Below are 16,397 nucleotides of genomic sequence, written 5' to 3'. Positions count from 1 at the left end.
GTTTCCCTTTTCTTTTTTGGTGTTAATAATTTCTTTCTCATTTTGTTCTTGATCAGTTTTGTTAGGTGTTTTTATTCTTTTTTATTAGTTTCCCTCCTCCCCCCCGAGAACTAACTTCTGGTGTTACTGACGTTTTTCATATTACATATCTGCTATTTCATGGGTTTCACGTTTTATCCTTTATTCTTACAATTCAGTGGTTTTTAATATAGTCTGTTGTGTAACCATTATCACTATCTATTCTAGAACATTCCTATCACCCCAAAAGAAACCCCTATACATTGGCAGTCATTTCCCAATTGTGTTCCTCCTCTCTGTCCCCATCCTAGGCTCTTGTGACTGCTAATCCCTTTTCTGTCTCTATGGTTTGCCTATTCTGGACATTTCACATAAATGGAATCATAATGTGTGGTCTTTTGCAACAGGCTTCTCTTAGTGTGTGTTCCAAGTTCATCCGTGTGGTTGCACATATCAGTAATTCTTCTTAATTTTCAAATAATTTTTCATTGTATGTATATACTACATTTATTTATCCACCCATTGGTTAATGGACATTTAGGTCATTTCCATTTTTGGCTAGGATGAATAACACCACTATAAATATTTAAAGAAAAAATTTTGTGTGTATATATGTTTTGCTTCTCTTGAGTGTATACCTAGGAGTGGAAATGCTGGGTCATATGCTCACCCTTGATTTAACTTTCTGAAGAACTGCACTACTGTTTTTCTAAAGTGACTTCACTATTTTATATCCCCACCAACAATTTAAGATTTCCATTTCCTCCACATCTTTGCCAACGCTCGTTACTATCTAGCTTTCTGATTTTAGACATCCTAGGGTAGGTGAAGTGGTATCTCATGGTTTTTATTTTAATTTCCCTAATGACTAATTTTGTTAAGCATGTTTTTGTGTGTTTACTGGCCATTTGTATATCATGTTTGGAGATATATCTCTTCAAATTATTTGCCCATTTAAAAATATTTTTAATTTATGTGTTATATAAGATTTCTTTATGTATTCTGGATACAAATTCCTTATGAGGTATGGTTTTCAAGTATTTTCTCCCATTTTGTGGGTTGTCATCTCACCTTCTTGATGGTGTCCTTTGATACACAAAGGTTTTAATCTTGATGAAGTTCAATTTATCTTTGCTGCTGCTGTTGTGTTTTTGGTACTCTAAGAAACCACCGTCTAACCCATTGTGATGAGGATTGTTTTTTCTTTTATAGTTTTAGCTCTTACAATTAGATCTCTGATAATTTTAAGTTAACTTTTACACATGGTGTGTAAAGTCCAAATTTGTTTTGCATGTCAGTATCTCTTTATCTCATTTACTTTACTTTCAGTTTCTTGTTTTTGAGATGAAAGCTTATTTTTCTAATTTCTAAACTTTCTATTTTTCTACTGTATTTATATAAAGTTAGTTATACATTTCCCTTTAAGCACTGCTTTATTTACATTCCACAATTTTTACTATGTACTATTTTCATTATCATTCAGTAAAAAATATGTTCTAATTCCCACTGCCAATTCCACTTTGACCCTTGGGTTATTCAGAAGTGTGCTGCTTAATTTCCAGACTTTTGGGGATTTTCTAAGTTTGTTTTATGGCCCAGCATATAGTTTGTTTTGATAAGTGTCCCACTTGGACGTGAAAAGAAAACATATCTGCAGTTGTTTGTTTGATGTCGTGTTTGACAGTTGTCAGTTAGATCAAGCTAAGGTCCCAGTCATGCCAGTCGTGTGAGTTAAGAAACCTACAGTTTCCCAGCTGGGCCTCCAGATTGAGAGGCAGATAAGCCATGCCCACTGTATTCTGTTCAAACTCGTGAGCCACAGGCTTTGTAAAATGATTGATTGATATGTTGTGGAGTTTTGGGATGGTTTGTCATGAAGCAACTGTAAGGAGAAATGACTATATTGTAGGTGCAGTGTTTGAGAAGAATCTACGCCTTTTCATAATCCGTATGGAATATAGGAGCAGAGTTAGAAATCAGTTCTGGTATGTGTTTTCCAGCCACTTGGAAACAGGTACGATGATGTACCAGAGACACAGTGTACAGCTGTAACTGTAGTAGCTAGTATCACGCTCCTGAACACAGCGCTACCAAAAGTCGTTATATATAGAATTCGGTGTTTTCCTATGCTAAAATCTGATCATTGTAATTGTTAATGTCTATAAAAATATAAATAAAACCCCCAAGAGACTTATAGAGGAAATGCATATTCAACTATACTGCTGAAGGCAAAGCTCAGTTCTGAAATTCATAAGAGGATCTCTTGTTGGCTTCTCAAGTGAAGGAAAGAAAGTATTTTCTGGCTATTCACATTTCAAATTGCTGGGCAACAAACCTATCAACATACAGTAAATCTCCCTCAGAGATGAACAGGATGGGGCTTCTGCAACTTTGTCCACTGATGCAGACAGCTGCCCGTCAGGTTCTGGTGCTCCTGGCTGTCTGAGTTACAGAAGTCCTAGGTAAGCATAAGGTTTGGTGTCCCTGTCAAGGGGTCGTGTGCATCCGGTAGGCGTCTGTTGTATGCTGTGCTCTCAGGGTTACTGGGCAGGATCATTTAAAAGTATTTATTTTGAGCCATGAATGTGAAAAATCAAGGATATGGTTGAAGAAAAAAAGTGTTTATTTAGGCCATCCACTAGGATCGTAATAAATAATGCAATATACTAATGTAATAACAGATGTTCTCATGCATTTATCACATTTAAAATATACAAGAAAGCTGGCTTACAGGGCTGTTGGGACAAATTTGGAAAAGTGTATTTGGCAATACAGTGAAAGCTGACAGTCTTAAGACTATCAGATCCTCTTTCCTCTATATGTCTGTGAATAAATGGTAATGTTCCCTTATAGCTTCTACTTTTTATAAACATGCCAGAGCTAAGCCAATTGTCAAAGGTCCAGGTTGACAATTTGTTATTTATCAATCAATGTTTCTAATGGAAACCAGATTTTAGAAAATAACAAAGATAAACTCTTTTGCATTTCAGCTTGGAGGCTGATATATTGCATGCCAGAATCATTTAAACAATAAACTGTGCCTGAATGAAATAAAACCCCAAAGTAGAAGTTTATAAATAGTAACTTTGATACTCAATATAAAAAATGTTATAATATGATGTTTGATAAATGACCAAATTATCTGACTGCAACAGTGATAAACTTTGATTACAGCTTAGTTTTGTTAGTAAATTTCACATAAAGAGTTTAAACAGGGTAACCTTTAACTTAAAGCTTTAAAACAAATAATTTAAACATATCTTAAACACTGAAAATGTGTTTTCAATTGTTATCTACAGTTAATCAATGATACCAGTGTATAGCTTAATTGAGCCAATCGCCAGTCTTTCATCCCTCTTTCAACACCTGCTATTACAATCTTCCTTATAAATACTTCGGCAAATCAGTTTAGTGAAGGAGACCGATCTGTGGTCCAGAGTAATTCAATGTATGGCCATTTGGTTTGGAGACAGCGTTTAATAGGGGTGTCATCTGTCTGTAGCATGGGATCTTCAAAACCCATAACAACTGCGGTTCCTTCCACATACATTACCTGTTGAACAAAATAAAGCCACCAAGGTCAAGCAATCAATATTCTTAGCAAAGTCTTGTGAGGGATACAGCACTTTTCATAGGCTAGCAAACAGGGCACTGTGTACCGTTTCATATGGAACTTCATATCTAATTTTATTTTGATAGAAATTATAAGCTAGAATATCTGCTTCCTGATTAATGTGAAAATAAATCTGGAAACGAGATAGTGAAACAAGCTGAATTTAGATTATAAGATCATGATTTATAAGGAGCATATGCAAATCCCAAGAACATACTATTTCTGATTAAAGAAAAATCATTCTTCCAATAATATATACCCCTTGAATAAATTTACAATTTTCTTTATATAACAACATTTACATAGTTCCTATTGCTTTAATATGGAGGCACTCAGCTATATATTCTGAGAAGGACTTTATTTTCTACTTTCAATTTAAATGTTGAATTTCCAGAGCTGCAAGCAAACTGGATGTTTGTCAATGAAATTTTCTATTACTGTACTAAATACTTCTGAAATGCTGTTCATGAATGTACTTTGTTCTGCATGAAAAATCATGGAGAAAGAAAAATTAAAGGATGTCAGGTCAGAAACAAAACTCTCTATATGTAATAATGGCAATGACTATTAAAAAGATACACTGGCAGGTGGATATCAGAAAAGTTTTATCCTGATTTCTTTGAACAACTTTTAGAAGTCATCTGTGAAGTAACATACTAGCTAAAGCCCTAACTCATTATAAGCACCCACTGTATACATTAAAGCATTCAGTCATGAATTTCGCTTTGTAACAAGAGAAATTCTAACTGATAATTTAAAAGGAACAGATACAGACGAGTGCCCTCTTCCAAAGTATGTGTAATGATTTTTACACTCAGTGGCTGATACACATGATTGTAATTGCATTCTTCCAAGATAAAAGCTATAAACTATTTGACCAAGGAGCCAAGAGAAACAACCTGATTGATTAGCTTAAGTTGGAGTCTCCTTAAAAAACATTAAATATGGGAATATTTTCTATTACTAGGCCAGATAATTTGGTTTCATAAATCTCCTTTTTTAGGAGGCTCTAAAGCCATACTTTAACAAATACTTTTACTTTTTTGCATCTTTACTTTGGTTACTGTATTACTTTCCAGTTTTGATGGAATAAATTTACTATTAAAACTGTAAGTCATGCTTTTCAGCTCTCCAAAGCAAAACTTTTTGCTGAAAACTTGTCCACGAAGAACATCCCTTGCTCATGGTGTTACAGCAGACCTGCTTGGGTGGAGTACCCCGACCTGCCGGTGTGGCCTCCCTGGCCCGTGCCCCCTGGTGGGTCACATTCCCTTCCGCTTGGCCAGCCTTCTGTTGTCTGTTTCCTCAGATATTTTTAATAGTACCTTACTCTGTGGTCTACCAGATTTCTAGCTCCTGAGTAACTTTATGGTATACCTCTGCAACTTAATGGCATACATGCTGCGTGTTAAGATTGCTTACATACTACTGTCAGGTTAACAGTTCATCTTTGATTTCTGACCTCTTTGTTAGTATGTCAGACGCTTGTCATGAGCACGACTTGAAAACTTACTATATACGGGTAGCGTGGTCAAGCAGACCAAGGACACGATTGGGAATCAGGAACTCAGTTCCAATCCCTGCTCTGACAATGACTTGCTCTGTGACCCTGAGTGAGTCACTTAATCCGCCTGTCTCAGAGGCCTCATCTGTAAAATACGGATAATATTTGACTGACCTACCTTGCAGGGATTGTGTAGGCAAGTAACTAAGTAGTGACTATAAAGTACCTTCTATTACAAGGCTACATAAAACTTCAAAATCTAGAGGAAACACTCATTTACACATATGAGAACAGAGCATACAAGTTTGCTTATTGACAATTTATATTTTGCTATAGATATCAGTAAATCATTTTACTATGAAAAAGATCTCAAACCTAATGTAATAAAAGTTCTAATTTATATTATAAAAGTAAATTTTAGTCACAGGTTTAGATTTGCTCTAACTGAAATTATGCACCTAATATACATTATGATCTATTTTCTCTAGCCATCCTCAATTTAGATACATCTGAAACCAGCATGGGTATTTCAAATTAAAGAGGCATGTTAGCCACCAAATGTAAAACAGATAGCTAGTGGGAAGCAGCAGCATAGCACAGGGAGATCAGCTCAGTGCTTTGTGACCACCTAGAGGGGTGGGATAGGGAGGGAGACGCAAGAGGGAGGGGATATGGGGATATATGTATACGTATAGCTAATTCACTTTGTTATACAGCAGCAACTAACACTGTAAAGCAGTTATACTCTAATACAGATGTTAATCATTTAAAACGGAACCACTTGCTTCAGGACAATGGGGCCAGTTGCTAGCACTGGAAGAAGACACCCCTACCACAGTATTTCAAGAGACTGGAGGCCATTCATGAGGGAAGTAAAATAGGGGTTCAGCACCAACTGTCTCTATGGCACCTTCCAACTCAAAAGCCAGTGGGAGCTCCCAGCTGTGAGGGGTGAGTCTGTTGACGCTGCCGGGAGTCGCCCCGCTCTCTGGGACACAGCGTGCTCCATTATCACACTTTCTGTCATCATTTGTTCAAGTCTTCCTTTACTCCCTTAGTACAGTTTTATAGTTTATTATTTTATTTGTATAAATACTTTTTTTTTGTTTGGTTTCTGCTTTCTGAGATTTAAAAGTTATAGTAAAATAAAGGAATAACTTAAACTTCCGTATTCCCCCCCCCACACAAAAGGCATGTTAGGCTTTATTCCTTCTAATAGTAGCTATATCTACTGTGACCGTTACTGGCATAAATGCAGACATAGGAGCTATATCTTAGGTGTAGACAAAGCTCATTAATCAAAGAGGGTGAATTGGCGAGACCAAAGTTTTGATTTAAAGCCGGTGAGTATATCTGGACGTGAAGCACTGATGTGCCTTTGTCCGTGGAGCAAAGCACAGTGGGTGAGCCGCGCGCGGGCTCTGAGGGGGACGCCCTCGGCTCCCGTCCCAGCACCGCCGTTTCCCGGCTGCCTGACCGCGGCAAGCTGCTTACCTCTCCCATGCGTCAGTTTCCTCCACCGTAAAAGGGGGATATACAGGCACTACTTACTTCATGGGATGGTGTTAAACTTCACATAAAACGAAGTGCTTAAGACAATTCCAGGGAAGTGCTCAATAAATGCTAGGTGGTGGTATGGATATTAATTTAAATCCTTTAAAATATTTTTCTAAATCAAAAATCTCACTCTTACCCCTTCTTTCTCCATTTAAACGGATCAGTAACTTTCAGCACACTAAACTTGATTTAGTAATATCTACAACACCCAAGGGTAACAACATGTATGTAGATGGAGTTACCTTGTCCCAGTGACCCTACTGCTCCAAAATTCCAATGAAGATCTCACTGAGTCCAGGTCTAAAATACGCTCTGATAGTAAAGAGACTCCTAGAGCAATCTCCTTCCTTAGGTGGCAAGTTTATGGGAATCAAACATTGTTATATACTCCTATATTTTATCAAGCCAGGTGAAGACAAATTACAACGTGAGTTATCATACCTTTTCATTGTAATTTGATTGCTTCAGTCCGTTGTAGTGGTAGACAGTAAAAGACTCTGGACCACTGGAACCCTGTTAAAAACAAAGAACAATTAAAACTTTAAATCTTTATATCAGGCAATTTCTAATAAGCAATTGAAAGTAAAATGGAAGTTTCTTAATTCCACATCCTTTGATTACAGAATCATCTGACAAAGCAAGATACTTAGACTTACGCAGGTAACTACCATAAAACCTAAAGGCTGAAATTTGCTTCTGGGGAAGAGAGTGGAAATTGGGGCAGTGCTGATTTTTATTATAAGCTCTTCTACAGTTTATATTTTTAAATACATGCATGCATTACTGTAATTTTTTTTAAAAAAGGACACAGTTCTAAAATGCAAAAAAACTTCCTAAAATGTATCTCTGCTTTTTTTCTGCTTATAAGTAATTTGTTCCTCTCAATAAATACAGAAAAGCAGTGACACCACTTTCACTCAGATTACAAACATATGCACCAATCCTTCCAATTCCGTCCATAGTATCAAATTGGGGGTTTCCATCCCCATAAATATCTTCTGAATATTGTGAACTTTAACTGTGAAAAGGAAACATAGTGCTTAGAGACTTAAACAACATTCAATAGAGAAAGGAAGCTGAATAAATCATTATACTAACTTCCAGAGAAAGTGATCATGTCATTCCCACTGTTCTAACTTTGGTTCTCAGTTCGCTCAAGTTCACCTCTCTAAACGTAGCCTTGAAGGCTGTTAACGGTCAGGCCCCTGCAGGTGCCTGACTCCCAGTGATTCCCTTTAGTGCCCACGGCTGAGTGTCCCCGTGCCCATCCCCCTTAAGGATCTTCCTGGTCATATCTGATTGTGACAAAAGTTGGGCCAGTGTCCCTCCTTGGAATTTTTTCCAGTTGGAACCAAGAGAAGAAGCTCCTTTCCAATGAGAAGGGATGAGGTGGGGATGAGGCTCCTTCCAGGCGCTGCTTCCTCTGTCCTCCCCCTCCCATTTCCTATCTTTCCGGCCCACGTCAGGCAGTTCAGGCTGGGATTTGCAACCAAGAATCCTAAACTACAGGACCTAACCTACCCTTCCAGTCTTATCTCCAACCACTCACCTTCCTGAATTCTGTTGGAGACAAGCATATTCCTCATCTTCCCATGAAGAGACCTTTGGTTGTTGGCGCTTTGCACATTTGTGATTTTTTTAAACTCTTTTCTCATTTTTCAAGATCTGGTTCAAATCTTACTTTGTAAAGTTTGCCTTAAATACACTATTTGGGTTCCTTATTACTTTGGGGTCTTTCTAACAATTGTCTCAATCAATCTGTGAATCATATACTACTCTGCATTATCTCTTCAGTTGTTATTCTGAAAGACTGTTTACATTTTTAACTGTTTTCAACTTTTCATGTCTAAAATCTAAGCTCTCAATTTTTTGTATCCCCTTCAAATGCTTTACAAAACAGAAAAATCTAGAATTTATTCAATCATCTTAATTGTATACATGAGTCAGTGCCATTAGTCACTTAGATAATTTGGCTGTTGATTTTCAGTTAGTTAATATACTTTAACTTACAACATAAATATTTTACTACAATTGAATACAATTTATATCTCCAGTTCTGGAAACTAACAACTGATACAAAATAAAAAGCAACGAAAGGTAGTGTAAAACAGTGGTTAAAGTACTTGGTCTCTTTGCTTAGATAACCTACACTGGATCCTGAGTTGGCCTCGTGCTAGCACGTTAAACCATTTTCCTAAGTTCTCTAATCCTCCGTTTCCTCATTGACAAAATGGGGGAAAAATAATACCTAATTTGTATGGCACACGGTGCCTGGGTGCATAGTACATGCTCAATAAATGGGAGCTGCGCCTGCTAGTCTTACCATACACCATGCTGGTATCTGATGAAATGATCACAATACACCTGGCTAAATAATTTGGGTGAGTGGTAAAACCCTGCACTCAGATAGGAAGACAAGCCAGGTGCAGGCTGTAGAATTAGCCAATGACACAGACATAACTTGAGCATACTGAGACGGGTAAAGATGGAACCTTTTAACTCAGCTCCTGTCACAGCCAGTGGAAGGCATGTCCCAGCATGAAGCAGCACAGCTCCACTCCAGTCAAAGGCTCTCCTTTTCCTCAACTGAAATCCTCCTCAAACTTAGCGCTGGTAGCAGGTTCGCACTACATACAGGCTCCTCTACCTTCTTTGCTAGTATTTAGAAAGTTCTGAACAGATACATACCAATGAATTAACAGCAGTTACCCGAGAGAAGGAAAATGCGGGTGGGAGTGGTTTAAGAGAATCTTTCTCTCTTTACTCCACAAACTTCTGAATTTGAATCTTCCTTTAGAAAAACAATATCAGTGTGTCTATACTGGTGTATATACTCTCTTCCACCACCCCTGTCCCCCAGTCAAAGTTTTGCGTTGCTGTACGGGAACACACAACTCTTCTATCCTCTCTGTTGGGAAAGTATTTACATGATAATAGTGCTTTATTAGTCGAATATCTGCATGTTAGAACATTTTTAACTAGTAGAAAAAAATGCTGAAACAATCATAATATGATCCTCCCAATAGAACAAAACAATAAATATATTTCTTCAGCTATGTTACCTGATCAGGAAAAAATTCTTGAAGAAATGGACCCAATAATATGATTCCTAATCCTTCTGGATCTAATTTATTCTTCATGAGATTTATACTATGGGGAGAGAAAAAAGAAAAACAGTGGATACCAATGGGAAAAAAAAGCTTATTTTTCTTCTTTCATGATTAAATTACTAGTACTGTAACACATTTGACTGCCAAAAATCCTGACAGCTGTTCTTTTTAGACCCTTACTGACAAATACACAGGATGACATCTAATTTGCCAAAACTCGGTTATTTTTAAACCAGAGTAATCTGTTACTATTTAGAATTTAAATTATGATGATGACTTTGGAATATTGTTCCTTATTAGGTAAAGTAACTTAAAAACCCAGGCTTGTAAAAACAGGCTTTTAACCTCCCAAAGGCACATTCTCTTTGCTTCATAGCTATGCCTGAATTTAACTATCAAAAGAGGCATTTAACTTAAAATAAACTTTTTTTTTTTTTAAGCCCAAAGAGAAAAAGAAACAGCATCAAAAGCAGTGGTACATCAGATAATCAAAAACGTCTCCGAGAAAGCTTACTTTCAAGAACCAAATAAGGTGGAGGCTTAAAATTCTTAGACAGTGTAAACTGAAGGTTAAAAAAGGTAAGATAATTCTCAAAGAGTAAAGTGTAGGTGTAACGATCAGGTGTAGCCGAGGCTGCTGAAAGGTATTATGCGTGACTAGAAAGAAGGCAGAGAAAAGTGGACTGCAGTTTGAAGAGAGTTTTAAAAATGAAAATGGTCTTTGCAGAAAATTTTCATTCTCCATGTTATCTTTCAAACTGTGTCAGGTTAAATACAACTTCTTATACAGTTGACCCTTGAATAACATGGGTTTGAACTGCACAGGTCCACGTATATGTGGATTTTTTTTCAATAAATACATGTACCATAAATAAATTCTCTTCCTTAATGATTTTCCTAATAACATTTTCTTTTCTTTAGCTTACTTTAAGAATACAGTAATATAATATATATAACATACAAAATATAAGTTAATAGACTGTTTATGTTACTGGTAAGGTTTCCAGTCAACAGTAGGCTATTAGTAGTTAAGTTTTGGGGGAGTCAAAAGTTACACACGCATTTTCATCTGCGCGGGGGTCAGTGCCCCTAAGCCCTGTGTTGTTCAAGGGTCAACTGTACAACATGCAAAGGATATGACACTTTAATGGGTCTGAGTAATGCCAGGAGGTTATGACATGAAACAGAGAAAGGCAAGGTCATATTATATTTAATATAATTTATTAGTCCTTGATAATAAGGCCCTGTTAGTTTATGGGCCATCACATATTATAAATGTGACTAGACCAAAGGACCGAATAAATAACTCAGTGCAATCTTTCAGCTACTTCTAGAAAAACAATTTGACTCTACTGTGCTAACTTTAAAATTCAGGGTGTGTTATGTATTCTGATGAAACAAGGAAAATTAAGTAGATGACGTATAGGCATCTACATTAAGAATCTGAAACAAAACCCAACTTTGCGTTTTTCCTCCTTTCCATCTTAAGAATTGTTAGTAACCAAAATTACCTCAGTTCAATTCCCTTTTGCATATTAGAGCAATGTAAACAAGGTCTCCACTTGGAAATCAGTTAAGAAATATGGTAGTTACTATTATATCATTTATTGGACTAGTTCAACTGTCTCTGAATTTCTCCTCTTTTTTTTTTTTTTTTTTTTTTTTTTTTTTCTTTTTGCGGTATGCGGGCCTCTCACTGCTGTGGCCTCCCCCGTTGCGGAGCACAGGCTCCGGACGCGCAGGCCCAGCGGCCATGGCTCACGGGCCCAGCCGCTCCGCGGCATATGGGATCCTCCCAGACCGGGGCACGAACCCGTATCCCCTGCATCGGCAGGCGGACTCTCAACCACTGCGCCACCAGGGAGGCCCTGAATTTCTCCTCTTTAAGTTGGAATCAACAATTATGTCTACTAAGTAAGGGTAACATCACAGCGCTAGGTACTGACATTGAGACATATTAATTCAGGTGTGATTAGTTTGCAAGTGTTTATATGTATTTCATACTTTCAAAGAAAATACACCCTAACTATTTTAAAACAGAACAGGATCAAGTTCTAAAAACTGTGTACCAATATGTTTTATGCTGCTTTTGCTGAATCCTTTCCTTAAATGTGTGTAAGCTAAAGTTTGTTCATTGTCAGATGCATTTTCAGAAGGGGGAAAAAACAAAACAAAACAACAACAGAAAACAGCAGAAAAAGGAAAACAGTGTAGATCAAATGTGATATTTAAATCACCTATATTTGATCAATATATTATATATTTGATTACCATATTTGATCAAAAGATCTATCCACTTAACCAGAGAAATATTTTCCCGTGGATAATAAAGATCCCAAATTTATGGAAGAAGTTACAGATGTAATAATGTACATTATTAACGAAGACAACGACTGATATTAATGTTAGGCAATACTGAAAATTATATTCTGTAACATACTGGGGCCACTTAAAAAGCTTTCAGATCATTTAGAATGTTCAGGGTCTTTAAGACTGAATGTCAGAGGCCTGCTGGTTATTTAAGCAGGATGACTAGCAATATAGACATTCTACGTAACTGTCACTACTTTCGCTGAAGGTACTAAAGACATGCACAAAATTTCAAAATATGGAAGAAGTTTCACAGTGAGAAAAAACATATTTAATATGGAAGAAGGCATTTATATTTTTAGGACCCTTTTTAAAAAACTAGACCATAAGTGCAGAGTGGAAAAGGAAGCTCATTTTAAGTAAGTCAAGTCTCTGCTATAATACTGATTGGTCTGACTGCTTCCTAAATCGTTGCTTAATATAAAGTGCTATGTTTATATATGCATAAACGCTTAGATTTTTAAAAAAGAGGCAATAATGTGTGTATAATGTTTTACATTTAACAGAATCAGAGTTGGTTAAATAATACTTCGTATGTAGCTTACTATTCAGGATCTGAAACTAGGTCCAATGCTTTCATCACATCTTCTAGAAGTGAATCAGGTATGAATCCATTATCTGGAAAAGAATTACAGAAGCAATTTGGATTAAGTTTACTTCAAGAAATGCTATTATTGCTGCTCAGACAGACTCCAGCAAAGAATCACTTAAGAGGGATACAAAGAATTAACCAACATATTAAGAATTAAGAAACAACATATTAAGTTTATTTTGGGCACATTATTAGGTACTCTCTTAGTTTTCTTGGGCACATAGGCAAAGATTTATTTTCAAGGTTAGTTTCCTAATACAAAAATGAACCACATGACTTCTCCCTGAGAACTCCAAGGAAACCTGAAAGCCAAATTACTTCTTACAAATTTAAATGATACAAGTTTTTTTCTACTTAAGAAGTCTTTAACAGTTATCCAATTAAAATAATTTACCAGTAAATTCTTTTTGTCGCAATGTTATTTTAGCTTCTTGCAAGAATGTTCATGATCCACTGTTGTTTAGATCTCTGACAATATACGATCAAGAAAAGATATCTCTTGACTTACATCAACAGACCTGATTTAAATAAAAGCCATAGATTTAATAGCGAAAAAAATTCAAAGTTGGAACGCAGAGTAGAATCAAATGTTGATGCCGAGTAGTTTATGGAAAATATTCCTTTTCTTGGGCTCGATGAGGAAATAGCATTGGTAAATGGCCCGAACTCAGATGATGCAATAGGACGTGACACACACAAAAAGCTTGTAGGGCAGTTTGAAATCACAGTACTTATAAACAAGCGACTTGTTGATTCCCTTAAATGTACAATGCCTGACTTCCTCCACCCCTTTATTCTTTCCTGAAGACTGTCTCAGCTATAAATCAACTTCCAACACAATAACCTTTTCAGGGATTAGGATAATTAAGGAAAAAAAACCAAAACCTTGTCCTGCAGGACAAGATGCCTGAAAGCCCTGCTTCTATAATCAAACTACAGAACAAAGTGGAGTTGCTCTTTCTGCACACATCGTGTGTACTATCAGCGAGGAAATAAAGTTAAGATTTTTTTTAAAGTCTTTTCTTAAACCTCATAAGCACATGCTTACCCATGTGAAGACAGATTGGCTTTGACTAAGAGGCTAAGAATCATTTAGGATAATTAAAAATTATCCTAAATATAATTTTAGAAAGTGAACATTTAGAATAATTCCAGTTTGTCAAGTTACCAATAATTGAAGGTATAGAGAATAAAAAAACTTGTTTGAAGGCACCTGTGAAAAATATTCAAGCTTTGTAAGCCTAAGTTTGATGAGTCTGAAAGGTAGAAAATTACTCATTTTGCTTAGTTAGGTCACAGCTAAAAGCTTAGCATTTCCAAATGTAAAACAGGCTTTATCTGGCTACTGGCAGTCAGGAACAGTTATCTGGATAGGTTTCTATGTTTATGGGCTATCATGTGTATCCACTTGACAGAAGCAGTGTGTATTACAATATTCCTCTGAAGCTCTGAATGGCAGGCAGCCTTATCTCTTCTTACTGTATGTAACCCGAGACTCAGCTCCCATCCCCAGAAAGGGCTAATGGGCTGTACACAGACACAGACAGCAACTAGGAAAACAACACAATGACCTCCTAACTCAAACATGATTAACCTCAAGCTTAAACATTCTGACACATTTTTAAGGGGCCTAAGAGATTTACAACTTGTAAACACAGACATTCTGGAGTACAGCAATGACCACACCAAGCCAGTGACTCTAGTTTTTGTACATACAGTATTTTATAACTGGAGACTGCAGAATCATTTTTTTCAATACCTCAAAGACTTTTAATACACCCAAGATTAGAAGAGGAGATTTGGAATTAGTTACCTTTTTAAAACACTGATTTTGAAATTACTTTATTCTTTAATAATCATACCTGTGAAGACAAATTCTTTAGAAAAAGCAGCCTTAAGTCTAAGCAGATCGAAACTCATACCATCTAGTATTTAGTCAGCTGGTTCCTCAGAGAATATGGAAACAGAGACACAATGATAAGAAGACCTCAATACCAACAGCAGAGGAAATGTGAGCATACAATTTGTTGATTGCTCAAGCCGACCTAAGAAGCACCAAAGGAAAAAGTAGAACTTGAATGCACCGTAATTTAACCACATGAATATAAAATGGACTGGTACAGGCTTTCAAGCTCAGAAGAATGGGGAGGATGGGCGGGGAGGACAAGGGGGCACTGCCCGCGGCTGTGACGGTACGCGGCTACGGTGTCAATATTCACATACAGTTAAACTGTGTTTAAGACATTTGAAAAGGAGGAAAAAAGCTGTTCGTTTATAAATTTTAAAAAGAGGGGTTTTTTTTTGTTTCTTTAAAACCCAGTAAACAGATGGCAAGAAGCGACCAGCTCCTAGAGCTAGGGAAGAGGAACTCTGCGCAGAGCAGCGCTGGGTAGGGGCGCCACGGTGACGTGAGTTAGCAATTTGCTGGGTAGGGGGACCCGTTCAGAATGGTGAAGGAGTCAGGCTGGCCTCGAAGGAGAAGGAAGGACCCATCGTGATTCCCGTTTGGAAAGACGGGTTGTGGGGGGGAGCCTGGCAGGCCTCCTAGCAGAGGCACCAGCCGAAGGGAGAGCTGCGGGAGAGAGCCAGTGTCAGGAGGCCACGGCGGGACGAGAAACAGCGTGAGAGGAGATGGGGACCCAGCACTGGGGACCGTAACGTTTTCAAACCCCCGTAGGTGAGAAAGAGTACAGTTTCTTAGGAACAGAGGAGACAATGAAGATCAAGTTGAGGAGAATTTAAATGCTGTTGGTTTTAGTAAAAAATTAACAAATTATTTTAGTTTTACTCAATGTTGTATCATACTTTACCTAGCTATTATTATTGACGATTTAATAACATATCCCTACAATTTAATAGAACTCTTAGTGAAAAAAAGTATGTGGCTTTTGCCCGGAGGCAAGGTTAGGGCATTTTCGTAGTCGCGCTTGCCCTGGTCTCCTGGCTCCTGTCTCCCTGCTGCTCCGCGCCTCTGGCCCCGTAAACGGAGGCCACGGACAGCAGGGATGCCGTGACCCGGGGGCCGAGCACCGTGCTTGACACAAGTAGCTGCTCAATAACATTTGTTACATTCAATTATTCAAGCGAATCCTAACTTCAGATTTCAGGCACCATGGTTCAACCAAAAACAGCTCTGTGAATTGTACCTAGGAAGTTTACAAAGAAATGAGTAGCTGCTTTGTGGCCTGTCCTGCAGAACCACTTCAATTATGTGATGGAAAGTTGCAAACCACACCACACACGGTGCACAGGATACAAAACAACTATGGCTGGAGCAGCAGGAAACAGTGACGAGAACGGCACAGCAAGGTGAACGGCGGCGACGGAAGGGACGCTAAGGTGGAGAGAAGACAACGTGATGTAAAAGGAAGGGGAAAGACAGGACTAAACAAAAGGCAACGTCTAGATAATGTCTAAGGATGGGTGTACACTAAACTATCTACAACAAGTAAAAGTATTCTTAAAGATTCAAAAAATGTACCACATTGAAATCATTCAGACAAAAGATGCTATCAATATATTTCAGCAACCTAAAAAGAATACAAGGGCTCTTTAAAATAAAAATACATATCCCTTGTCCAAACAGGGTTGATGAAGTCTACAACGGGGCGGGGTGAAGAAAGAGAATAAGAG

The 16,397-nt window shown here is 37.5% G+C and overlaps 1 protein-coding gene across 1 annotated transcript in view; it reads right to left on the bottom strand.

Moving 5' to 3' along the window:
- Nucleotides 1–2,618: 2,618 nt before the first annotated feature.
- Nucleotides 2,619–16,397, bottom strand: part of MINDY3 (MINDY lysine 48 deubiquitinase 3) — a 96,109-nt gene continuing 82,330 nt past the window's right edge. The window contains exons 12-15 of the mRNA XM_082618230.1: nt 12,718–12,790; nt 9,755–9,842; nt 7,134–7,205; nt 2,619–3,571 (exon numbers count right to left, since the gene is read on the bottom strand). Coding sequence (XP_082474356.1) covers nt 3,422–3,571; nt 7,134–7,205; nt 9,755–9,842; nt 12,718–12,790 — 383 coding nt within the window. The 3' untranslated portion in view covers nt 2,619–3,421. The remainder of the gene's footprint in view (nt 3,572–7,133; nt 7,206–9,754; nt 9,843–12,717; nt 12,791–16,397) is intronic.

The sequence above is a fragment of the Mesoplodon mirus genome, assembly GCF_964341445.2.
Source record: "Mesoplodon mirus genome assembly, chromosome: 4".
In the NCBI taxonomy this organism is placed as follows: domain Eukaryota; kingdom Metazoa; phylum Chordata; class Mammalia; order Artiodactyla; family Ziphiidae; genus Mesoplodon; species Mesoplodon mirus.
The sequence above is the reverse complement of the archived record's forward strand: the minus strand, read 5'-3'. Positions and strand labels throughout refer to the sequence as shown.